Here is a 27,831-nt window from a genome sequence, read left to right as displayed (position 1 = left end):
AAACTGCACCTTTCTTAAGAATAAAGATATTGTCGTGCTCTTCTGAGAAGCCATTCCCAATGTAACAACTATCAGGAAAATATTCTAGCCTTTATAGTTTTCCAAGCTGTACAGCACTGGATCTATGTTCTAGCTCAAAACTGCATTTCAAGTTTTTTTATTGCTTTCTTTCTTTTAATTAATAATCTTAGAAATCTATTTTTATCCTGAAAGAAGTTACATCCCAATCAAAAATAAATTATTGGTTAATGTTCTGTCTACTAATCCTGAGCTCACAGAAACTGATGCTGTGTAAGGGTGAGAAAGATTTCCTTTGCAAAAAACTGTCTGTTGTCCAAAGCTGTTGCCTGATTGGTCCTCAAATAGCTTTCCACATATCTACCAACTATATACTGGATTCTTATACTGATGTTATTTCTTCTACCATGGGGGAGTTTGTCTGCACAATGGTATTTTTCCTGATCTGACAATACTTATATTACCTTTCATGACAGAAGAAAATGGGTATGGATATCATAGTGTGGAAACCAACTGACATTTGTTACAACTGATTAATTTACCCAAACATTATATTCCTTCGGTACATAAGTGCCTAGGCTAATATTAGGTTCTGTTTATATGAAAAGAACAGGACAATGTCATGCTTCAAGTGAGCCAAGATTAGATGGAGTGTGAGATCTTCATATCCTGAGGTCACATGCTATGATACGATCATAACAGGAGCATCTCTCTTCAAGACATACTAACAGTGACATATAATGCAACATCGATATTATTTTTTTAAAAAGTTGCATGTCAAAAATTCAGGCCTGACAATGGTCAGGCTTAAACAGTATCTCCAAGACTCAAGTTAAATTAAAGTGGGACCCAGGAATAATGATACAAAGAAGATGTCCAAAACAATCACTTGATAATAAATTAGAAGTTCAGAGGAGGGCTCTGTTACACACATTCATATTATTGTCTGATTCTTTAAAGATCTTATCATTGCCTCAATAAGAGAAAAAGGTTTGCAACATGGCAAATTTCCTGCAACTTCATTCTGCCATACATGTTCTGCAAGAGCTGCTTTTAAATTTTCACACATGGCTTTATCAACTTAGAAGAGGTCTATCAGCATCTGGCAGCAATGCTGATTCTGCTTTCTTTAAATAGATGCTGCCAGACCAGTTAAGTTTCTCCAGCAGTTTCAGTTTTTGTTTAATTTAGAACTTTTGTTTTAAACAGAATTCAATCTTGAGGAATACTAAAAATAGTAAACCTTGGGAATTTATAGGAGGGCATGCAGGTAAAATTTTTTGCTTCAGATTGGTCTCATTGGATACTCTCAAATAGTTTCTGCATTTATTTCTGATTTTATTTTTTGCAATTTCAATTTGCTCATATATTCACTGAAATTATTTTAATGATATCGCTTTGCTTAGAATACAGAAATCATACAACACAGATACACATTTTTCTTAAAGTAGCCATAAGCAATCTTTAAACCCAATGGCATAATATCTCATAACCTCAATGGGCTTTGTGACATGCAAGTAAAATGAGTCAATTGAGAAAAAGAGAACAGAAATGTGCACTTCAGAGCAGAATGAAGAAAAATGAGGCCATCATTAGTGACTTGTTTTTACATCTGAACATGGTAAAGAGAGGTTGAGATCTCACTCATTTGTAAACATGGGAAAACCTGGCATGCAAACAAAAGATTCATCAAATACAAACCTGCTCACGTCAAACACCACTGAGGAATTCAACCCGCCACCAGCAAAAGGAATAAACACAAAAGTGTAACACTGACATTTATTCAGGTGTGATTTCCAGAACTGTCAGAGTGAGGAAGAATAAAAACACCTTGAGGATGTTTTAAACACAAAGTGCTAAGTTTTGAAAGACTGCCATACTAAGGAAAACAAACTAATCACAAAGCATCTTCCTTGTTATAGAAGAATAGCCATGGAAAGGGAAAATGCTGGCATTAGCAAGTTCTTTGCAAAAATTTGTAGTGTTAATTCATAATCAAGATTTGTGTGCAACTTAACATAATAGCCAAAAGCATTTCTGCAGGTATTGTTGCATGATTATTTTAATTGAAATTACCACCAAAACATTTCTTTGCAAGATCCCATTTGAAAATATGTGTGTTAGGGTTGCCGACACTTGAGGAATATTCGGGGGTTTCCAGGCTACATAAAAATCATGGGGTACTTATAAAAAAGTTGTGCATCTTTGTGGCCTTTATCTTTATTAATTCCGACAATATTTGAGATCAGAAAAGAAGGCAATTTGGAGAAAGTCAAGGTTTAGCTAATCACTTAGCAAAAAACCCATTTGCTTTCCAGTTGGTGTCATCAACATTGCACATGGAGGTGGACCAGTGGGAACAATGTGAGGCAGGGTAAACTGAGATGCAAGGTTATGTGTTAATACCTCCAGGCATACAATGCAGTGTGTGTACAAGTATGCACACGCTTGTGTGTTATTATTTTTTGCTTACTTGTAGAAGCTGTCTGGTTCCAGGCACTTGAAAATTAAGGAGTATGTCGTTGTCTCAGAGGCAATCCCATGGTTTTTCCCCACTACAACACAGGAAGATCCCAGGCCTGAAAGAAGGTCATCTGCAAAGCTCAGAGATTCCCCTGGTAAAAGCGAAACACACAAGAGAGGGAGGACACAAATTAATTAAAATAAATCCAGGCAAACAAAGCTTTTTGACATTCATCATGTAAAGTAACTCTGGCATTTCCATGGGCTGTTCCTGTATTGGGGGGTGAAATTAGGTCATCTTTTTTTCTCATGTCTTTGTTTTTTTGTAACTGAATTCTTAAGATCTTTGACAGAAGAAAAACATAAACATTGCTCAGAATTTCTAAAGATGTTTTGCTTTCCTGCAGGCTATTGCTTTGTTAAAGGTTAAATGTGTTCTGGCCTCTCAGCCATTTCGACTTCTTTCTCTTTAACTTTTTGCAAGTGGGATGAAATGCATTAAGTCTATTTTCCTCTGCATTCTTGCTAAATAAAAATAGTCACGTGTGTGCACACATTTCATCTTCATTTAATTTTGTTTTTCCGTGTGCGGTCAAATGTCATAAACTTTTGCTGTTTTAATAACCTCATGCTTTAAATGTAAAATATATTTTATGCGCTAAATAATTGGCTTACAAGTATTAAGAGCCTTAATGACAAATAGAGGACAAAAAAACTTTCAGTTTACAGTACAATTGTGTGAGGGTAGGGACACTGTTTCCTTCAGAGTAGGCTGAAGCCATTTATCTTACATAAACAAATGTCTCCAAGCGTGGGATTGAGGTAATGAGCTGCCAGTGTGGGATATATTTGCAGCGTGATGTTATTTACTTTTCATCAATCAATTCTCTGATTTTACCACCACTGGAAATCCACAGTATTCCCCTTGAAATCCACACAAAGGATCTACAACAGAAACATTACTTTTCAAGTCAAATGTGCATGATGCCTAGAGATTAGTAAGCAATAAGGAATTACATGAATAGTTTTGGAACTCATGTTCACTGGGCTACAAGGGGAGTCTGGGAATTAAATACTAATACATTGAACCATTTGGCTTCCTAAAACAGATGTTTACTGTTAAAGTTTTAATGTGCTAACTTCCAAATGTACACGATGGTGTGACACAAATCCTCTTTCATTTTCTTCCCTTACTTTTTTCAGCTACTATACAGTATTTGTTTCAGCCTGATCATTACCATTTTAGCTATGTCTGCTATTGAATTGTCATTTGAGTGGCACAAGTAAGTACCTCTTCCAGTCCTGCAACATAACTTACCTTATTTAAAGGTAAGTGATGTAAATCTATGCACTAGCTTATGCCTTCTCCATAACCCTAACACTTAGCTTTATTTTTTAACCAAACAATCTCAGTTTAAAATTAAGATCATAAAACCATGAGAAATAAGAACAGGAGTTGGCCATTTGGTCCATCGATTCAACAGGATCATGGCTGATCTGAAAATCTTCATGCCCACTTTCCTGCATTTTCCCCATACATCTTGATTGTCTTATTGATCAAGAATCTATCTCAGCCTTAAATATACTCAAGGACACTGCCTCCACAGCTCCCTATGACAAGGAGTTCCAAAGATTCTCAACGCTCAGAAAAGAAATTCCTCCTCATCTCAGTCTTCAATTGACGCCCCCTAATTCTGAGACTATGCCTTCTGGTCCTAAACTCTCCCATGTGGAAAAACCCCTCTCAGCATTTATCCTCAGCAATCAACAACTGATCAAGTACCAGTTGCTATTTGTGAAAGAAAAGTCTAAAATTTTACCCCCTTGTCACATGGAAGGGTTTCCCTACTGTACTCCACCTTTTATTCTAATATTTATATTATTTTACTTGCTCCCCTATTCCCCTTCCCAAAGGAATCATTTTTGCTCTCGCCACCTAATCTATTCCTCCTACTATCTTGAAAACTTTGTTCAAATCAGCCCTTAATCGTCTAATTTCTAAATAATTTAAACTTAGCACGCACAATCTCTCCTTATAATTTAATGTTTGGAGTCTCAGAATCATTCTACTAAATCTACACAGTGCTCCCTTCAAGGTAATTATATTCTTCCAAGGACTTGTTCTCACAGTTATCTTGGTATTCAATTGATTCCAGCTTGTAAAGCTTATCTACTACCCAAGCAACAACACAATTACTTCTATTGGGAGGTCTATCCATTGTATCAAACCAACATAATCATGCTGGTTTGAGATGCCAAGGAATTTAAATTCTTTGTGCTCATCAGACAAGGCCAATGGATGATCAGAATATTGTAATAAATGCAGAAAACAGCAGATTTTCCTTCAAAAGGAATGAACCAGGATAAGAACCTCCAAATGCAGAGGTTACAAAATCTGTCCACATACGGTCAACCTGTGTAATTATTATCAGGGAAAAACTCCTGAATCATTTCAAAAACAACTGGATGTTTTCATTGAATGGTGATTCGAATATCACTTAATGGATGAATCAAATAAGCCTAATAATTCTCATCCATAATTATCTGATGATTTTCTTTGAATGGGAAAGGCATCCGATTCTCCCCTTACTACATGTACAAAAATTTCCACTGAACAGGATTCACAAGTGGAAACTTTCAACTGCTCTTTTGTTGTCCAGATCATTGACAGGGGTTCTCATGGTGCAGTGGCAGTGTTCCTACCTCTGAGCCAGAAGGCCTGTTCAAGTCCCAGGAGCAGGAGTTCAAGTCCCATCTGCTCCAGAACGGTTGTAACACATCTAGACAGGTTGATGAATAGCTTATCTCCAAACTTTGAGTGTCCTGAATAGCCAACTGCTAACCAGTTGGAGATAAGGTAACCACAGAGTAGGCCTGGAATTGGGCCTGTGTTCAAGACATTACATGAGACAGCAAAAAAAGAAAAAAAATATAAACCAAGAGGCCAAAGACCATTAATCTATCTAGAGGCTTATCGTGCCATATAAAATTATCTCCAATGAATGATTGACCTCATGCAGAAAACTAGCAAATGCTGATCAGCACCTTCAAGATGACTGACCATGTTACAATAGGAATGATCCAAAAATATAGGCCGATTCTTTTTTCCAGTGTGGCAGTAGCCATGTTGTTGTGCTAGAATACGAGGAACAAACTTGTTTCAGCCCTCTAGTTGAGGTCGGACCTGGTTCAATGGCAATCTGGTTAGACAATTCACTGTTGACACTAGATCTCCATGCCTTGAAGGGAGAAGATCCTGCCTTCATGAGCCCCTAACAGTTCTTCAGTTCCAGCAGTGCCCCAGCGGGAGGTGGTAACTGGTCAGACATTACCCGAACCACAGCAGCATCTTGGATACCCTCCTAAGTAGACTCAGACAGTGAGGCAGACCTCAGTGAGGTGGGGAATACAATGTTTGAGGACATTGGTGATAGTTCTGCTCTTTCCTACTGCTGGCGGTGGAGGGGGTTGATAAGGAGGGAGAATCCATGGGTCGCAGACATAATCACCTAAAAGCTTGAAGAGAAGCCCTTCTGTTTTACTGGGTACTCTCACTGTATGGTAGCAGTCTAACAGTGGGAAGATATTTTTAAGTGCCCCCTCATTAAACGAGATGTGTTTTGGACACTTAAAGGTCTCTGGGTGGGTAATCGCTGGTGCAATGAGTGTTCCTTGGTGTTATGAAGACCATGGACCCTACCTTCCTTCCAGATTCACTGGAGCCTCTCGCCATCACCTCCCTAATTCCTAGATCCCATTAAACTTCCAGCCAATGCAAGGAAACTAATGGATCCATGTGCTTTGTGATGTAAAATGCATCCATCCAATCATGGCTTTGTCTGCCCATCACCATTTGTTCCATTCCCTTATCCCCTTTCCTCCTGAGTTTCTGCTCTTAGACTGAATATTCTCTTTTATCAAAAATGCTAATGATGTCAGAAATCACACTGTTGACAGAAAAAGAAAACAGAGCTCATAAGACCATCTCTGCCATAAAGTAGGATGGTCTCCGTAAGGATTGGAGGGTTTAAGCTTTTGGGAAAGGATGAATAAGCTGAGGCTGTTCTCCCTGAAGTGGAGAGGGTGTGTGATTTTGTAGAGGTTTATAAAATCATGCAGGGCATGGACAGGGTGATAATTCACAGAACTAGCGGGAAGTTATTCAACTTCCACTGTCTTCAAGCCAAATCCAAAGTCACCCCAACCAGTGTCATTGAGCTGCAGTAGTCTGATGATGCTTTCATCTGTGCAATTCAGTGGATGCCCTCCAGACCATTGTCAGCACCTTTATGGAGTCAGATGAGTGCACTGGTCTCACCCTGAACTTCTGCAAGACAAAGGTCCTCCACCAACCTGGCCTGACATTGTGGAGTGAACCCCTGATCATCAAGAGCCACCTGGGGGGGGGGGGGGGGCGGGGAGGGGGGGCCTTAGAGAATGTTGACCACTTCCAAAACCTCAGGAGTGTCCTGTCGGCCAAAGCAGCTCTTGACGAAGAGATCCAGAACCATTTCCAGTAAGCTAGTACAGTGTTTGGCCACCTGAGGAAAAGGGTGTTTGAGTACAATATCAGATTCAACACCACGCTCATGGTTTACAGAGTTGTGATGGTTCCCACCATTCTGTATGGCTCTGAGACATGGACTGTCTATGGCAGATACCTCAAGGCTATGGAGCAGTATCACTCATGCTGTCTGTGCAAGACCCTGCAAATCCGCTGGGAAGAGAGACACACCAACACCAGGATCCTTGACCAGGACAACATCTCCAGCGTCAAGGTACCGACTCCACATTGTTCAACTACGGTGATTAACACAAGACTCCCCAAGCAGCTACTCTACTCCCAGCTCCAGGTTGGTAGGCAAGCCCCAGGTGGACAGACAAAACACTTCAGGGATACCCTCAAGGCCTCACTGGGGAAGTGTGGCATTCTCACAGACACCTGGGAATCACTGGTTCAAGAGCGTCCGAGGTGGAGGGGGGGTATCCAGGAAGGCACAAGAACCTCGAGACTTGCCATTGGGAAAAAGCGGAAGCCAGGCGGAAATAGCGAAAGGAGTGCACTGCCAACCCCCCCCCCTCCCGTTACCACCACCTGTCCAAGTGTAACAGAGCCTGCAGTAGACTTCACTGATCTGTTTAGCCACCTAAGGACTCACCCTGAGAGTCATCCTTATCTGCCAGGGACCACCAAAGAAACAAATGAACAAATAAGGTGAATAGCCAAGGCCTTTTTCCCAGATTAGGGGAGTCCAAAACTAGAGGCCATAGGTTAAGGTGAGAGGGGAAAGATTTAAATGGGACCTAATGGACAACATTTACACGCAGAGGGTGGTGCGTGTATTGAACAAGCTACCATAGGAAGTGGCAGAGGGTGGTGCGTGTATTGAACAAGCTACCATAGGAAGTGGCAGAGGCAGGTACATTTGTACATTTATAATACTTAAAGGCATCTGGATGGTTATATGAATAGGATAGGCTTAGAGGGATATGGGCCAAATGCTGGCAAATGGGACTAGATTAATTTAGGATATCTGGTGGGCATGGACAAATTAGACTGAGCAGTTTGTTTCTGTACAGTATGACTCTTTATTTGTGACAGTCAAATCCTTTAGGAAACCAACTCAAGGAGTGAGTGGCTGGACTTGGTAATTTATTTTGGCAGCAAACTCCAGCCTATGACATGCTGTCATTGCGAAATATTGACGGGCTTATTATATCACGCAGTTCTCTGTTTAATGGATAAATGTGTTCGCAATACAACTCACAGCGAGGTTCCACAAGGAGCCTGCAGTGAATATGAATCTATGTTTAACGGTATTGAGGGAGGAATGTTGGCAGGCACAGCAGCAGAACTCACTGCTCTTTTTCCAAACACCATCACAGTGTCAACAACTTTCAGCTAAACAGGCAGATGACACTTGAATTTGACATGTCAGCTAACGGCTGGTAATTTCAACAATGCATTGCTCTGTCAGTACTGCACAATAGCGTGTGTCTAAATCATCAGCTCAGGTTCTGGGCAAGGGTCAAAGTGCAAAGCCTCATGCTGCAGAGGTAAAAGTGCTACCAACTGAAGGAAACAAACATTAGAACGGACAAAGTCAAAAATCACACAACACCAGGTTATAGTCCAACAGGTTTAATTGGAAACACTAGCTATCGGAGCACTGCTCCTTCATCACCCCAGTCCAACACTGGCTCCTCCGAATCATCACAAGAAGAGGAGAAAGCCCAGTTTCCCAATCTTGACTTATGTGTTCAGGGAATTTACCTTTGGGAAGATGGATGATGCCTAATTTGTATGGAATTCATTTTATACTGAACCCCTTTCTGATGAGGAGCCCAACTTTGGTTTCCCTAGTTGATGAAAAGTGAGGAGAAGAAATAGGAAAGAAGATTTTTTTTTAAATTCTAGTGGATAAAGGTGAAATATTTGTTGAGACAAAAAGGTAAGCAGTTTTTGTAACCTTGTTGCATTTGGACCAACACACAAACCAACTAAATGAATTAGACACATGCATTTCATATTGGCCTGAATGGTTTCAGAGATGAGTAACTTTAGTTACGAGGGTAAACTGGAGAAGCTTTGATGGAAATAGTCAAAATCTTGGAGATGGGATGTCAAGGCTGAGCAAATAGAGAAAAGCTTCTTTTTGGCAGAGCATTGGAAAACCAAAGGTAATTGGTAATGGAACCAAAGGCAACATGAGAAAACCTTTTACACAGGGACTGGTAAAGTACATTGTTTGGAGTGCAGTGCAAGTGAATTCATTTGTGTCTTTCAAAAGAGAATTTTCACAAACACCTGAAGATAAAAAAAAAAAGAACTTCAAAGAAATGGCAGGAGAGAAGAACAAACTAGTGTCATGAACCTCGCTGATGTTATGATTGGACAAGTCATAAGCCACACTAACATCTAGCTTGCTAGATTATATTTTGCTTTGGTTTAGTTTTAACAAAGTTGTCTTTTGCTGATGCATATCCTATCTTTTATAATCCTTTCCAAACTTTTCCTACAACAGACTAAGGCTCACTGGTCCATCATTACCTGGGTCATCTCCACTGCCCTTCTTGAACAAGGGCACAACATTTGCAATCATCCAGTCCTCTGGGACTAAACCTGTAGACAATGACGACTCAAAGGTCAAAGCCAAAGGCTCCAACACCTCTTCTCTAGCTTCCCAGAGAATCCTTAGATAAATTCCATCTGGCCCAGGGGGACTTGCCTACTTTCACTCCTTCTAGAATTGATAAACCTCTTCCTTATGAACCTCAATCCTTTCTCATCTAATATCCCAAATCTCATTCTTCTCCTCTATAATATTCTCCTTTTTCTGAGTGAAAACTAATGAGAAATATTCGCTTAGCACCTCTCCAATCTCCATAGGGTCCACACTCAACTTCCCACTTCTGTCTTTGATTGGCCCTATTCCTACCCTAATTGTCCTTTTATTCCTCACATACGTATAGAAAGCTTTAGGGCTCTCCTTTATTGTATTTGCTAAAGACTGCTCATATTCTCTCTTTGCTCTTCTTAACTCTCTCTTTAAATCCTTTCTAGCTGATCTGTAACTCTCCATCGCTTCATATGAACCATCTCGTCTCATCGTCACATAAGCCTCCTTTTTCCGCTTAACAAGAGATGCAGTTTCTGTAGTAAACCACGGTTCCCTTACTGTAGCACTTCCTACCTGCCTGACAGGGACATACTTATCAAGAACACGTAATATCTGTTCCTTAAACCAGCTCCACATTTTGATTGTCCCCATCCCCTGCATTTCGCTACCCCATTCTATGCATCCTACATCTTGCCTAATTGCATTATAATTGCCCTTTCCCCATTGATAATTCTTGCCCTCTGGCATATACCTATTTCTTTCTATCATTAAACTAAACGTAACTGATTTATGGTCACTCTCTCGAAACTGTTCATTTACCACTAAATCAAACACCCGGCCTGATTCATTACCAAGCACCAGATCCAATGTGGCTTCCCCTCTTATTGGCCCTTCGACATACTGCGTCAGGAAACTCTCCTGTACACATTGGACAAAAACTGATCCATCCGACAACCTAGAGTTATAGCATTTCCAGTCAATGTTGAGGAAGTTAAAGACCCCATAATGACCATCCTGTTCCTTTCACTCCTCCCCAGGATCATTTTGCCGATCCTCTCCTCCACATCTCTGGAACTCTGTGGAGTCCTACAAAAGTCTCCCAGCAGTGTGACCTCTCCTCTCCTGTTTCTAACCTCAGTCCATACAACCTCAGTAGACGAGTCCTCATCAAAAGTTCTTTCAGCCACCGTTAAACTGTCCTTGACTAACAAGGCCACACCTCCCCCTCTTTACCACCTTCCCTGTTCTTAATGAAAGATCTAAACCCTAGAACCTGCTCTATCCATTTCTGACCCTGCTCTATCCATGTTTCCAAAATGGCCACATCAAAGTCCTAGGTACCTATCCATGCTGTAAGCTCACCTACTTTATTTCGGATACTTCTGGCGTTGAAGTAGACACACTTCAAACCGCCTGCTGTCTGCCAGCATACTCCTCGCCGAGCTGGGAATTTGTCTTGCAAACGTTTCGCCCCCTGTCTAGGTGACATCCTCAGTGCTTGGGAACCTCCTGTGAAGCGCTTCTGTGCTGTTTCTTCCGGCATTTATAGTGGCCTGTCTCTGCCACTTCTGGTTTCAGTTCGAGTTGTCCGCTGTAGTGGCCGGTATATTGGGTCCAGGTCGATGTGTTTGTTGATAGAGTTTGTGGAACAAACACATCGACCTGGACCCAGTATACCGGCCACTACAGCGGACAGCTCGAACTGACAACCGGAAGCGGCAGAGACAGGCCACTATAAATGCCGGAAGAGACAGCACAGAAGCGCTTCACAGGAGACTCCCAAGCACTGAGGATGTCACCTAGACAGGGGATGAAACGTTTGCAAGACAAATTCCCAGTTCGGCGAACAGAACCACAATAACGAGCACCCGAGCTACAAATCTTCTCCCAAACTTTGAGCATACTCCTGTACAATCCTATTAATCCCAAAACACTCCTTTTTAAATTAAAAATTATATCAACAGCTTTTTGTATAGCACCCAAAGCACAAGCTTGGTGCAATACACAAAAACATGCCCTATGAAGTACCTAAAAACACCACTCATACGGTACTCAAGAAATGTCTCTGTCTCCAATACCTCAATAGGTTTAAATCACTTTTGATTTTAACTTACAGAGGAGAAATACTGATAGGCTTTTCCTGGACATATATCCTTTTCCTATACATCCAAAGTTAAGCATTTACATAGATAAGTAACCTCTTCAGGGTTTTATCCCAACACTTCAGGCGTGGGACTAACACTAACTCTCTGATCTAATGTAATCTAGTTTCATTACATGCTTCCCTTCTCAGGAGCACAAGTCTATACTAGTATCTTTAATTCACACCACTGCTCAAATCACTCTCAGCTCTGAGCATATCTTTTAAACTTAAAAAAAAATCCTGATCTTCTAAACTGAAGCTTTTTTCTTTTGCTTGGTTATAAAATCCTACCAATGTCCACAGAAACCTATCAACTCAAATACTAGGCCTGAAAAGGGGTTTCAAAATAAATCATCATGGCTACAGAAATACAATTCATTATTAACTTCAGACACATAAACCTATGTGTTAAGAACTCAAAACCGAACACCTGAAATTGGAATGAATTATACTGAAAATGTATTTAAGTCACACAGTCCATTTCACACCAACAGAATTGCTCAAAATGCTAAGTGGCTCCATGTGTGCTGTAAGCATTCTATAATTTTATTTCTGACATTTCCAATGAATTTCATCACATAGAAAAATACAGCACAAGGAAGCTACAAATAAACACATGTAGCGTGTCACTATTGTATTGCAAACAAAAATTCTAGTCAAACATGAGCAGAAGAACTATGGCCATGAAACACTGAACAACAATGACAACAACCTGACATAGAATCAGTGGAGAAAGGAACAGAAGGAGGCATTTGATCCCTCTAATCTGCTGTGCTATTCACCGAGATTGTATTGAAATTCTACCCTATTGCCATTTTCCTGCACTATCCCCAAATTCCTTAAAAATGTTAATGCAATATTTAGCAATCTATCAATTTCTGTCCTTAATATACTCAATGACTGAGGTTTCATGGCCCAAAAGGGTGGAGAATTCCATTGATCCATCACCATCTAAGTCGAGAAAATGCAGGCTCAATCTCTCCTCATAACACCAACATCCCAAGGGTCAGTCTGGTGAATCTGTCGCACATGCTCTCCGACAATTACACCCTTTCTTTGGTAAGAAGGCCAAAAATAAGCACAATAATCAAAAGCAGTCACCCCAAAAGCTCTATACACTTCAGCATGGCATCTTTACTTTTGTTCTCAAATCATCTTTCAATTAAAGTCAACATACCATTTCTCCCCTGTTGCTTGTTGCACCTGCATGTTAGCTTTTAGTGACTGATGAACAAAGACACTTAGGTCCCTTTGAACATCAACATATTCCAATCTCTCCGCACATACAAAATGGTCTGCATTTCTGTCTTATCTACCAAAGTGGATAACTCAGCATTTTCTTCACATTATATTTGATTTACCATATCCTTGCCCACTAACTTAACTCATCTAAATCTTTGTAAAACCACTTTACATCCTCCTCACAACTCACACTGCCATCTAGTTTCGCGTCATGAGCAAACCTGGAAATATTACATTCAGTTCCTATGTCCAAATCATTGAAACAAATTGTGAATAGCTGAATCCTAAGTACTGATCCTGATCATTATGATACTCCAACAGTTGCAGAGTGCCAACCTGATAATGACATGTTTATTCTTACTCTCTGTCCAGAATTTTTTTCAGCCATGTTTTTTTTCTGAAGGGATTTCATGGCCGAGTGTAATCATGTGTCATAGCAATATTCTGCACATGACCTTCTACTCCTCTCCCTCATTACTCATGCATCCTGCCTCATTAGTTTCCTTCTCATGCAAGCATGCGGCAAGACATGTGAAATCCCCATTACTATCAGAACTTCTACCTGGGGTAGCACAGTGACTCTGTAGTTAACACTGCTGCCTCACAGTGCCAAGGTTCCTGCTTCAATTCCAGCCTCAGGCGACTGTATGTGTGGATATTGCACATTCTCCCCGTGTCTGCGTGGGTATCCTCCAAGCACTCCGGTTTCCTCCCACTGTCCAAAGATGTGCATGTTGGGTGGACTGGCCATGTTGAATGGCCCATAGTGTCCAGGGATGCTAGGTTTTGTGGGTTAGCCATGGGAGAAGTAGGGATCGGGTACAGAGGTGGGTCTGGGTAGGATGCTGTTTGGAGGGTCAGTGTGGGCTTGATGGGCCAAATGGCCTGCTTCCACGCTGAACAGCTGCTGGCATCATATTAAAGTCCAGCTGCACAGCGACTTGGGGAGAATGTTGTCTCTGCTGACTCCCTGCCCATCTTCCGTGGTTACATTTGAGCCTGGGTGTCATTAGAGAAGGAGAACACGGTGCTCATCAATGTTACCAAATCCTTTAGTGAGAGGTGGGCACCATAGTGAATACAGTGCTTTATTACCCCCTTCAACTCCATTTTCAATGAGTGCCCTCCCTCTTTCCCTACCCACCTTCATGCCTTCCTGTCGGCCACCCTCACTCCCTCTCCGCACCCTCTGTACGTCTTTTACGCTTCCTACTTATTCACTTGGGATACCTCCCCAGCCTCACCGACTGTAAGGGCTGTGCCACCCACTTTCATCTCCCATAAAATCTGCCCCTCTCTCTCTCAGTGAGAAGAGCTCACAATAAGGCAGATAGACTCAAGATGGGTGGTGGGCCACCCGACATTTGGCTCCTCGTCCCTTATGTAGACTGCATCATGACTCCGGTGGCCTGAGTGGCTGACTGATTATGTCTAAGCCCCTGAGCTGGAAGCAAAGGTTTCCCTTGAGTTTCTGTGCTTGGTGACCTCTTGAGTGAAGACAATCTCCCTTGATTTGACTGAGGTCTGTTGACCCACAAAGCAATCTTCCAGGCGCTGTGCCTGCGCTAACCAGCAAGGTTATACAGCAGTAAAGCATTTAGAAAGCAATAACTCCCCTTAATTGGCAACTCACTTTTCTCAATAATGCTGGTTGAGGGATAAATATTGATCAGTACATTTGCCTTTCTTATAAAATTGTCAATGGGTACTTTACATCCACTGAAGAGGTTAGACCGATCTCAGTTTTAATGTTGAGTGTAAAACAACACGGCTCACCCTCAGTATTGCATTCAAATTGCCTACCGGCCTTTTGTACTTAAGAACCAGGATTGGGACTCAGACCAACAAACTGAAGCAAGAGCGTGGTCAGCCGAGCCATTGTGAATATCTTGGATCTGATGTTAACTCTGTATACATGATTAGTATCAAAATTAGTTCTTCAACCAGACCAGCCTGGAATTGGCTCAGTGCTTACCGGCTGTCTGCTGGAACTCACTGCCCAAGTGAGAAACCTGCCTTGCTGCTGGGAAGATGCCAAGATGATGTAGCAGAATGCTACTGATGTCAAGATGGGCCTTGCTGAATGTCCTACGCGATTCTATTACAAAACATGCCACAGATCACATTTTTCAAGCTCCAAAATATTATTTAGTCCTCCTCTCCCAGTTCTTTTCGGTGATGCTGTTTATCGCTGTTTCCTCCTCTCTTCTTTAAAGCTAACTAGCCCAATTCCTAACCCTGACCCTTCAGCAGACTCCCATTGTAATCACCACAGTAATCTTCTGAGAGGTCTCGGATTGAGACACAGTCCAGGTCCCCACCTTGTGGGACAGTTTCCTGGATGCTATTTTGAGGGTAGAGGTATTGCTCACCCTAAAAAAGGTCAGTGGTCTCAACAGACAATGTGGGCCACCTCACCAGGCTACTGTGGGATCAACTGAGTTCCAGCGACTGACATGTGCCACACCTCGCAGACAGCCGGTAAGCACTGAGCCAATTCCAGGCTGGTCTGCTTGAAGAACTAATTGGTGAGATTTTAGCTATTTCGATACTAATCATGTATACAGAGTTAACATCAGATCCAAGATATTCACATTGGCTCGGCTGACCACGCTCTTGCTTTAGTTTGTTGGTCTGAGTCCCAATCCTGGTTCTTAAGTACAAAAGGCCGGTAGGCAATTTGAATGCAATACTGAGGGTGAGCCGTGTTGTTTTACACTCAACATTAAAACTGAGATCGGTCTAACCTCTTCAGTGGATGTAAAATACCCATTGACAATTTTATAAGAAAGGCAAATGTACTGATCAATATTTATCCCTCAACCAGCATTATTGAGAAAAGAACCAGCTGCCCATTATGGATTTTAGTTAGTAGGCGTTTTATTTTTATGTGCAAACAGCTGATGAATTTCCTAAATTAAGACATAACACTTTTAAAGTTTTAAAGCACTTTGGGACACAATGAGGCCAGGAAAGACCTCCCTTTCTGTGCACCGGGATTTTTTGCAGGGTTTCTCTCATGCCTCACTGTCAATTTGGCAAAACGTTGGTCGAAAAGCTACAGAAAAGTGAACAAAGCTCCGGCTCCCCAAAATAGCCAGGGAGGAGTGAGGTCACATGCTCTCCAACTGATTTCTTCCAGACTGGAATGGGGCTACACCACCACTGTTAATTAATAACGTCACCATTTGTCTTATTGATGGCTGTGATGCAAACAACATGGCCTCCTCCACCTTCACTGGAACAAGTGGACACACACAAGATGTGATTACAGAAACAAATCGAAAACTGTTAAAATGGAGAGTGTGATGTCTCACTGAACATCTCACAGGTAGAACTCCAAAGTTCCACACTACACACAGTAGTGAGTCAAGTAACCCCCGGTCCTTCAGGGCAACATCAGCCAGTGCGCGAATTGAACCTGCACCATTGCCATCACTTTGCATTGCAAACCAGCCATCCATCCAACTGAGCTCATCAATTCCCACACTGAATGCAACAGGGGAAAAATCCGAACCCCAGGAATTACTAAGAACATTGAACTGTACAGCACAGGAACAGGCCCTTCAGCCCATATGGTGTGCCAAACATGATGTCAAATTAAATTAATCCCTTCTGCCTGCCCCTGGTCCATATCCCTCCATTCTTGCATATGCTTGTGCTGATCTAAAAGTCCCTTAAACACTCTTAACATATCTTCCCCTACTACCACCCTTGGTTAGAGACAAAAAAACTGCAGATGCCGGAATCCAAGGTAGGCAAGCAAGAGGATGGAAGAACACAACAAGCCAGGTTGCATCAGGAGGTGGAAAAGTCGATGTTTCAGGAGTGACCCTTCTTCAAGACCACCACACCAGGCAGCATGTTCCAGACTCCTACCAGCCTCTGTGTAAAAGACTTGCCCCTCACATTGCTTTTCAACTCTCCTCCTCGCCTTAAATCCCTGCCCCCTAGTATTCAATATTTTGACTCTGTAAAAAAGATTCTATCAACCTGACCTATGCACATCCTAATTTTTTCATTAGATTCCCTACAGTGTGGAAACAGGCCCTTCGGCCCAACCAGTCCACACTGACCCTCCGAAGAGTAACCCACCCAGACCCATTTCCTTCTGACTAGTGCACCTAACACTCTGGGCAATTTAGCATGGCCAATTCACCTGACTGGCACATCGTTGAACTGTGGGAGAAAACCGGAACAAACCCGGGGAGAATGTGTAAACTCCACACAGACAGTCACCCGAGGCTGGAATCAAACCTGGGACCCTGGTGTTGTGCTAACCCATGAACCACCGAGCCACCCAATAGACTTCGATCAGCTTACCCTCAGCCTCCACCAGTTCGCAGAAAACAGCCTAAGTTTTCTAGCCTCTCTTTATAGATCATATCCTTGAATCCAAGCAACAGCCTCTGCAAAGCCTCCACATCCTCCCTGTAATGTGGTGAACAGGATTGAACATAATACACTATTGGAGTGTAATTTTTTCAAATGAGAGTAATGAAAGAAGGTGAAATGACATTTCTTCAAAATAAGCAAAGCCATTTGCAATTCTGATTTCACTCTGTTTTTTTTTAAATTTTGAAACTGTCACTTCCACCAGGCCAAATGGCAGAGATGTTCAAGAAAGTTGGTTAATGCATTCAAATGGGGGACCATATTCCATCTCCCAAACAAATCTCTTGCAGTTACTCCAGAGCAAATACTCTTCAATAGAAATCGACAGCTCAGTGTGTCTCAGAAAGGTCTTTTGACGAAGAGCAAACGTTTCTAAAAGCTTAACTTAAACAGCTTATATATCATACCCAACGGTTATGGGGGCAAACACTAAACAAAAACATCTGTGACTCTCGGAAACCATCAATTTATCTTACGATGTCTCAAGTTCATGTGCAGCTAGTGTCGGGAGAATAATGAGCCCTGACAGCTTTAAAGTTCTGTCCTCTTAACGAATCAGATTGAATCTGGCAGTTAACATCTGAACCAAGGGACTGATCCGATTGGTTCCCCAACCCCAGGGAAATATAACAACAACTTGTGGTTTAATAGCTCTTCTCACATGGTCCCAAAACATTTTTTACAGCCAATCTTTGTCGTGAAATATCGGCATTCATGTTACAGTTAAGTTGTTCATACTACTTAGGCATCTTACTATGACATGCAATCTGTGTGGGAACATTTGAATAAAAGTAAGGTGACCGTGCATTGAGAAAAAATGGCTGCAGGCAACAATTGAATTTTATGGTTGTAGTGGTTGCTACTACAACTGCAGGTGATGCACTCACTGCAAGTGTAGCCCGACTCTGTAATATCGCTGCCAGTGACACTGCAGGTCTTTACCTGTGTGACAGAGTAATGCAGAAAGAAGAGCAGTATTTGCAACACAACATGGGCCTATTAACATCAGCGTTTCCTTTGGTTAACCATTTCATTGTTGAGCTGATTTACTGACGTAAAATTTTCTGTGAACTGTTGTCTTTCTGCAGTCAATTATGTTGGACTAACTTATAGACTTTGACTTCAAAGTAACACAGGTCAAATCTATACCTACTCAGTGGCCCAAGTGAACAGATTTCACATTGGATAATGCACAGTGGATGAAAGAGTGAACAAGGTGAGGGGCTGGTCAAGTGGCAAATATGAAGGTGAATGATGCAGCAAGGAGGGCACCTCATGGGGTGAACAAGTGGTGGCAAGAGTTCAATGGACAATGTGTGCATAGCAATACCTTCAGCAGAATCATGGGTGCACAAATTTGGAATGGGTGTCAATTTCCTGTTCCAGATGTGTAATGATGATTGTCACTGATGCCCTGTGCCAGCTAATAGCATGAAAGTTTCCAGGCATCATTCGCTGACATAATGATAGAAGAGCTGACCATCTACTTAAAAAAGATGATGGCTGACATTTGTGTTTTATTTACCATGATACAGATTTTGCTTTCAGCAGTGAAGGAACAGTGTTCAGAATAATCTCACATACAAGTACCAAAGGGCTTGTCAGCAGAGGAATCCACTTGGTAAGTATCTGAGTCAGCGACACATGGACTATGGGGAATCTGCATTGTCTGTCAGCAGAACAAGGTCTTCAAGCATTCAAGTTGAAGAATTCTCACTAAGACATGCAGACTGCAAGCATGTAGTAACACAAAAGTGACATACACTCGCATTTTGGTAAGACAAACCAATGCAGGACTTAAGCAGCTAATGGCAGGGCCCTGGGGAGTGTTGTTGAACAAAGACATTACAGGTGCAGCTACACAGTACCTTAAAGGTGGCGTCACAGGGAGACCGGGTGGTGAAGATGGCATCTGGCATGCTTGCTTTCATTGGTCAGAGCATTGAGTATGTGAATTGGAATGTCAGGTTGGAGCTGTACAGGACATTGGTGAGGCCACTTTTGGACGCCCTTCTATAGGAAGGATATTATTAATTGGAAAGGGCGCAGAAAAGATGTACAAGGATGTTGCCTGGATTGGAGAGTTTGGATAGATTGGGTCTTTTTTCCCTGGAGCGCAGGAGGTTGAAGGGTGACCTTAGAAAAGTTTATAAAATCATGAGAGGCAAAGATAAGGTGAATAACAAATGTATTTTCCCTAGAGTAGGGAAATTCAAAACTAGAGGATATAGTTTTAAGGTGAGATAGAAAAGATTTAAAATGGACCAGAGGGGCAACGCTTTCACACAGAGGGTTGCAGAATGATCTGCCAGAGGAAATGGTAGATGGAGATACAGTTAAAGGACATTTGTGGAGGTACATGAATAGATAAGACTTCAACAAATATGGAACAATGCCAGCAAACGGGACTCATTTAGTTTGGGAAACCTGGTTGGCAATGGACGATTTGGACTGAAGGGTTTGTTTCCATGTTGTAATGACTCCATCACTCTATAAGTAATTGCACAGGAATCAAAATAATCATTGGAACATTTACGTGATATTACACAGAGAAATCGATGAGAAAAAGCAGAAAAACTCAAATGAAATTATTTGTTTTTAAAGAATGCCTCAGGGAATGGGAATCCACACTTGTCATCTCATTTGTTCAGGGCGAGAGAGGTTGTTCAGAGTCAAATATTGGAGATCAATTATGTCATTAAAATCTCTGTTACACCTGATTGCACAAACCTATCTTTTTCCACTGTCTCTTACAGCAGAAAAGTGGGTAATTATACTTATGCCATTACAATGACTGCATGTCAGATCCCCTCCAATGTACCCTCTGGAGAAGTAAGCTATTATCAAGAGCAGTTTCTAGATTTTTGCATTGAATGAAATGTTATGAATGCCAGAAACTGCTGTCAATTTTAGCTTGGCAAGTGCTGACAGCTTTGATGTTATTAGTAAACCAAAATCCAGGCCATTATCACCTCTGAGACAAAAACAAAATTACAACTCTGATGGGGCTTGGCAAAGGATCAATCCCGTATTACGATTACCAGTCTCTTCACACAGAAAGATTGGCTGCATTGTGCTCTGGCATATTACCTGTGTCAGGTTACAACTGATATTGAAGCATCCTGATTGATTCCTACTGCTGTGAGCTTTCCACGGAGTCGTTTTGCTTTCATACCAAACCATCATACAGGCAACATTGAAGAAGTGCTCTCCTTCCTCACAGCCACTGCTTTGAGCAAAACGTTCTGGGCAGACAAAGTATGTATAAAATCTCCCTGGACTGTTCAGTATGTACTCGGAGACATATGGGTAACAGACAATCACAAACCCTTTGTGTACCTCTGCAAGCCTGCCAATTACAGATGGGGCTTAATTAGGGACCTGAAAATTCTGAGAAGAGAAAGAAATGTTTACTGGTAAACCTCAAAAATCCTTCAGCTGCTTGAATGTGTTCAGTGTCTTTCTTGCTCAGTGCAAATATCATGCAATTGTAAAAAGGACACAAGATTTAGAAAGCGTCGAGATTTCCTTGGTATTTGTGGAGTGTGAGGGATGGTGGAGGAGCAATTATCAGAGGAATTGGAGGTAGATTAATGCAAAAGCCCTTCCCTCTCTGTGTCCGCGCTTTGCAGTGAGACAGTGCAATCCCATTAACTAACTACAGCTTAGCCTTACTGCTCCTGCGTTCCCCACAGAGAACCAAGTCTAGAAAAAAAAAGTTAAGAAGAAATATAACAGTTTAAACAAAAAGGGTCTTTATTGAACCTTGGCATCAGGCAACACTTTCCCTCAGCTCTGATTACATCTACAGACAGGACAGAGCGAGAAATAAAAATCAAAACAAACAAGAGTGAGTGAAAGAGATGATACAAGGGGACAGATAGTCCCAGAAGGTCTTGCATCATATTGTGTGGGACTTTCCAACTACTGAGATACAATACTGTACATGTGTCCACTGATGTGAAAGGAAATATTGTGCAAAAGGTAAATGCGTGCATTTACACAAATCCGAACTTTAAACAACTCCTCCTGGGGCTACTTTTCAGAGGCATTCTTTGGACTGTGGGTACGGCTAAGGTCTTGTGGGATTCACTGAATGTGCTATTAACTGTTTCATCTCGCTGCACAACACAAGCACTGTTCATTTTGTACCTTTTTTTTTCTCTTTTGAATCCTTCAAATTCTGTTAGGAAATGAAAGTTGCTCTTTGACTTTTGGGGGGCCAGCCTGGGATTGAGTCTCACTGACTTGAGACACCAGAGGAGGGTCAGGGTAGCAGGTAACTGCTTGAACCACAAACATCTGCAGTCAGAAATGAACTGTGTCTGAAGTCACCGGGCTTTCTTTATTACAAAATCTTTTTTCTTCCCCACACTGTGGGTTACACAGGTCAGAAATGAACTTCAATCAAGACTAAACCTGCACTATTGTATCGAACAGCAGCTTAAATTGTACCACAATTCAGAACCAGAAGGATAAATGGGCAGTTCTCTTTTTAGATTTTTCTGTCAGGTTGTAGCCAATGTGAGATTGTGCACACTTATTTCTTAGATGACTAGTGTGCATTTTTGTGCTACTTTCCATTAATCTTAATAGAAAAGCTGATAAAAGGGCGATAAAAATAAATTACTGCGGTCAGATTTCAACACTTATCACTCTCACTCCTGCAGCAAAGCTGTGCAAAAAAATGGCCATTGTGAAAGCTGTATTCCGAGTAATAAAGTCATACAGCACAGAAACAGACCCTTCGGTCCAACTCATATGTGCCGACCAGACATCCCAATCTGACCTACTTCCATTTGCCAGCATTTGGCCCATAAACCCTTCCAGCATAAACCCTTCCTACTCATACAGCTCATCCAGATGCCTTTTAAATGTTGTAACTGTACTAGCCTCCACCACTTCCTCTGGCAGTTCATTCCGTACACGCACCAACTTCTGCGTGACAAAGTTACCCACCGCCCCCCCCCGCCCCCCCCACCACCCCCCCCCACCCCGCACCTTAAACCTGTGCCCGTTTGCTTTGGGCTCACCCACTTTAGGCAAAAGATCTTGGCTATTCACCTTATCAATGCTCCTCATCATTTTATAAACCTCTTTGAGATCAGAGAGAAGGCTCCAGGTATTAATATGCATTCAAGGTCAGATGTCAGGGGGTGTGCAGGCAACACAACTGTTCAAGATCTTAAGAAGTCAGTATGTTACAGGAACCGATATGGTCATCTGTTGCCAGAGACAAAAACATACATTTCTGTGTGGGGGTGTGGTGATGGGGTGGGGGTGGGGGGGGGGGGGGGGGGTGGGGGGGTGGTGGTGATGGTGGGGGTGGGGGCAGGCAGCAAAGAGCAATCAGGAGTGGATATTCTTTGTATTTCATCGGTGCAATGTGGGTGTTGCTGACTGGGCCAGCATTCATTGCCCTTCATTAGTTGCCTTCGAGAATGTAGCAGTGATCCATTTTCTTGAACGGATGCCCATGTGCTGTGGTAGAACCACAATGCCACTGGGGATGAAACTCCAGGATTTTGACTCAGCAACATTGAAGCAATAGCAATATATTTCCAAATCATGATGGTCAGTGGCTTGGGGGGAAACTTACAGGTGGTGGTGTTCGCTTGTATCTGCTGCCCTTGTCTTTGCAGATGGTACTGGTCATGGGTTTGGAAGGAGCCATCCAAATGAATTTCCACAGTGCATCTTGTACATGGTACACACTGCTGAAAATGAGTGTCGCTGGTGGAGAGACTGAATGTCTGTGGACGTGTGGTTGTTCATCCTCTTCCTTACCCCAGACTTCTGAGGCCAATTGTCATTGTTACCCCTTCCATAACAACCTCTCCACACCACCCACCATCACTCCAATTAGAATGACCAAATATGCCCAAATTCACAGCTGAACTGGAAGTTGTCTGACCTTTTCACATTTACCCATTGTGGCATTATAGGTGCAATACCTGCTTTATCTGGCAGGCAGTTTAAGTGTACAGGTCTACTAAGTCAGCCAGATGAGGTCCAGGGAGGTAAGATGAAATGAATTATAGTGAACCTTCTTTCAACATTGTCAGCACAGTTGTGATCAAACAAACATCAACAGACCATGCCAGACTGTATTGCATCATTCTTCTCTTATTCCAAGTTATATTTACTATGTTGATATTAGGGTAATTGTTATGACTTCTAACTCTGTTAAGTGGAAAACCTATTAAATTAATGTCTCATTTCGTGACTCAGCCCTTATACTATCCCTTGTCCTGCACATTACTCAGATGTTTTGATAAACATTGAAATCATTTCCTCAGCTGCATTACGGGAAACTGTCTTTCAAGATATAACCTTTCCAAGAACACCAGAAGAAAACAAGATGACAGGAATCTGATCAGTGATGAAAATAGGCAGCACATGTTCGAAAGATGGGAACAATATTTCTGTCACAGAGACTGCAGGCAATGTGGAAGACCTGTCAGTCAAAATTAAAGTCCTAGGCAGCATGTACACCAATGACGAACAACATTAGTGGCATCCATGGACGTATTATGCACAGACCAGTTGAATCTAAAATATTGTGGAGGTCATGCCAGCAAAGTCTGATGATTACTGAGTTTGTTTAATGGCCTCACTCATACTCCTTGTGGGATATTAAAGCCAATTCCTTTCCATCTCAAACAAAATATTGTTTAAACTACATCCCCTAAGGAAATAAGTTGAAATCAATACTTCTATTTTAAACAAAATAACATTTACCCCAATTGCCCTTGGAAAATAAGTATGACATCCTCTCTCTGTACCTCCACCACAATCCACAAGAACTCCAGTGCTTGCCACCCCCTGGCATCAAAACACCCTCAGGTTGGAGGACAGTATGGTCTAGGCTGCAGCCTTGATAATGTTTGCCAGGAATGTCACTGTATGAATTGCTGACAAGGGACCTTTCACTTTCACCACTGATGCAAGATTCCCTTTTCCTGGCTGTTTTTCCACTGCAAAGTGCTCCATCTAGTGGCTGAGTCAGCAATTGATAAAACAGCCAATGAGCTCAGGTGAGTTTTGGCTCAGATTTTCCTGACGTTAATCACATATAGTATGGAATCAGTCTGGCAGGAACCTTTTCATTGAAAATTGTCTACTTCAAAATCCCACTGTAATTTCACATCATGAACATCCTGTGAACACAACCCATCTGATGGAGAACCATATTTCTTACATTAAACCAGGAACTATATTTCAAAAGTACTTCACTGGTTATCAAGTACATTGACATGGCTGGTGATTATGGAAAGTGCTAGTCAATGCAAATCTTTCCCTTTTTTTCAATTTAACTCATTTTGGGGGAAGGGGTTTGGAAAAGGAGTAATGATGTTGATACCTGCCTGACCTTCCCATGTTTCAATACAACTTTTTAACCATGAAATCTATTGGTGCTTATAAGTAATGCTGGGTAGCACCATAAAGGCAGACAGACAATGGAGACTGGGAAGGGGAAGGCCACAGAGGAACACAATTATGCAACAGGGTTTTGCCTGGAAAGTACTTGCATCGCTTTGAAGCTGGTGTTTCTGGTGCATAAAGTATGTGAAAGTTATTCAAGATTTACTGGAAGTTGTGCTTCATGAAATAATGGAACTCCTTCTGGCAACTGTTTTTGAGCAAGAGAGAGAGAGAAAGAGAAAATGAGAATAAAAGAGAGCAAGGAAGCCTTGCACTTCTAGCTTGGTTCGAGACAAAAGAAAAACTGCAGATGCTGGAATTCCAAATAGGCAGCATCAGGTTGCCTGGCTTGCTGTGTTCTTCCAGCCTCCTGCCTGTCTACTTTGCATTGATAGCTTACCTTTCATGACTCACTGGAAGTCTCAAAGTGTTGAACAGTCAGTTGAGAACTTCTGAAGTGCAATCCATTTTGTAATGTAGGAAGAAACAGCATGGAGAGGGCAGAAGCTAAGACATGGAAACAACATTCTCAAAGGCAATATATTGCCCACAGGTATACAGACCTCAAGATCTAACAGCCAGAGCAGGCCATATCAGGTTTTCCTCAAGCCAGTCTGAGAAGACTGCATTTTACCGCCTCAACAGTGTCAGAGAGATATGCCAGCTCTTGAAACCTGACCTGTTGCCTCTTTTCATCAGGGCAGCTATGGCAACACAGCTAACAACAACGTTCAAATTTTATACATTCATTACTTTCAGTGACATCATTCGTGACGTATCAGTCAGTCAGTAATCCATTGGCATTATTGCATGCTTGAGTTTGTTCGGTCTTGCACAGACCTACCAAAGGAAAAATGAAGAACCTTTGTTTGAATGGCTGATTCTCACAAGTGCCAGGTACTCTGGAGGGCACCATGTCCTTCTAAAACCCAGTCTGAAAGCCTCTGATCCTGATAAGAGATTATCCCGTTAACAATCTTCAGGTTCCAGGTGATGCCAACCCAGAGGGAAAAACCAGTAAAACTTGGAAAATGAGATATTCTGGACAATTTCATCTTGTGTACTTCAAAGTGGTGCTCCAGTACAAGCTATTATGTTTACTTCCAAGTATTACTGTGTTCTTAAAAATTGTTTTTCCTGCATGCTCCAGTCGTGGTCACAACTTATTAAGCTTCAAGAAGCCCAGAATGCTTGCTGCTCTTCATCATAGTGACAGACTGGCTGCCAGGGAGTGACCATGTCAGTCTTGTCATTTTGAAGTCTGAGCAGAGCTGATGCAAGATTAGTGATGATTTGGAGATGCCGGTGTTGGACTGGGGTGTATAAAGTTAAAAATCACACAACATCAGATTATAGTCCAACAGGTATAATTGGAAGCACACTAGCTTTCGGAGCTCTGCTCCTTCATCAGGTGGTTGTGGATTAGTGAGGCCATCTTATCAAAACTTTCAAGATATGGATCCTGCGGCTCACAATCTACCAAGTCCTTGATCATTTTGACAAATGTAAGGATTTGGGATCTGCCAAATGCAGAAGGTAAAAAAGAACAAGGAGGTGGAAAATCCCTTATTCACAACCACAGTGCATAAATATGAGAGGAGATGAGTTCAACATTCCCCTCTCAGGAACATGTGCTATCAACAGGAGATCATTTCAAACTTTACCCAGGTAACAGGGGTCCCCTCCCAATGAGGAGATGAAATAAAACTTTTCAGAAATCCTTGGCAAATTCTCAGGCAATCACTTAGCCAAACTGTAAAACTCTAATATCCTTTCTGTGAAAGAACAGCTATAAATGTTAATGGTCACATGAGAAGGATTTTGGAAAATTTTCACTGAAATAATGCACAGATGCACCATTGCAAGAAGTGTACAGGTTTACTAACTCTTAGAACTTCATTTTGATCTCCTCTATTGACAGGTATTATTATAATATTGACCTTTGTTCCAAAAGTCCTCATAATCTCAATCTATTATCCCTATATTTTATGACTTCAGTGTCAGTAGGAGGTTTGTAACTGCAACAGCATCAACAAAGCCCTGGAAGTCTGAGGCGGCATATGACTGAGTAAAGTCACAGTGCTTGAAGGACCTGTTTTGGCTATCATATTACATGTATATCTAATAACTTCAGGGACCAGAGCTAAAGCTCTGAGTTGTGTTGGCTTTTTAAGGGACTGCACTGATGCGATTACATTACTGCCACCATGAGAAGGAACAAAATCCATACCTACTCACCACTATAACTGACGATAAGCAGTTGGTTGATAGTACAGGTCGTTCTGCTATAACGCGTGTTTCAATAGCACAGATTGGCTGTAATGCAATTGACAAATTGTGGACATGGTTTGGATAACGTGAACTTTCTACTGAATGGATGTAGTGATTTTCTATTAGCGATCTTCTACAGCGTTGTTTTCTTTAGCGGTTTTCCACAGCGCAATTTTCTATATCATGAGGTTGCAGAGGAACACAACTGTCATATTAAAGAAGAACGGCCTGCGTACCGTTCAGGAGATCAGGATGGATTACTTCTACTTTTGAAAACCCTGGAGAATGAGCAGTCCTTTGGCTATCTATTGTTGTCACTCCAGGAGTGACATGTACCCACGTCTGACATCTTGCGGTTGCAGATGCAAATCCCTTTCACATTTCTGCCATCTATAGCATGAGAAAAGACTGTCCTCATTGCTTCCATATGAGTTCCCAAATAATTGGTCTTATTAATCTTTGAGCCACAGAAATATTGGTCTGTAGTCTATTCAGGAAAATCAGCCACGTCATTCAAAGAACATTGAAATGTAGGAACAGGATTAGACTATTCTTTGAGTATCTTCAGCCACTCAGATAGATCATGAATCATCTGGACCTTAGCTCCAACTTAATGCCTTCATTTCATTTCCTTTCATGGGCTTTCCTAATGAAGCAAAATGATGATAGTTTCTGGATTTGTTTTATACATTGACCTTGTCGGAGTAAATGTTTGGGAAGATGATTCCAAACATTCACATCCCTTTGTTTGAC

General features: G+C 41.8%; 1 protein-coding gene across 4 annotated transcripts in view; it reads right to left on the bottom strand.

The window, feature by feature from the left end:
* LOC140469697 (astrotactin-2-like) overlaps positions 1-27,831 on the bottom strand; it is a 1,585,258-nt gene that overhangs the window by 180,555 nt on the left and 1,376,872 nt on the right. For all 4 annotated transcript variants that reach the window (XM_072566454.1, XM_072566452.1, XM_072566453.1 and 1 more), the window contains one exon: positions 2,492-2,633. In XM_072566454.1, coding sequence (XP_072422555.1) covers positions 2,492-2,633 — 142 coding nt within the window. The remainder of the gene's footprint in view (positions 1-2,491; positions 2,634-27,831) is intronic.

The sequence above is a fragment of the Chiloscyllium punctatum genome, chromosome 49, assembly GCF_047496795.1.
Source record: "Chiloscyllium punctatum isolate Juve2018m chromosome 49, sChiPun1.3, whole genome shotgun sequence".
In the NCBI taxonomy this organism is placed as follows: Eukaryota; Metazoa; Chordata; class Chondrichthyes; order Orectolobiformes; family Hemiscylliidae; genus Chiloscyllium; species Chiloscyllium punctatum.
This window is presented reverse-complemented; position numbering and strand designations above follow the sequence as displayed.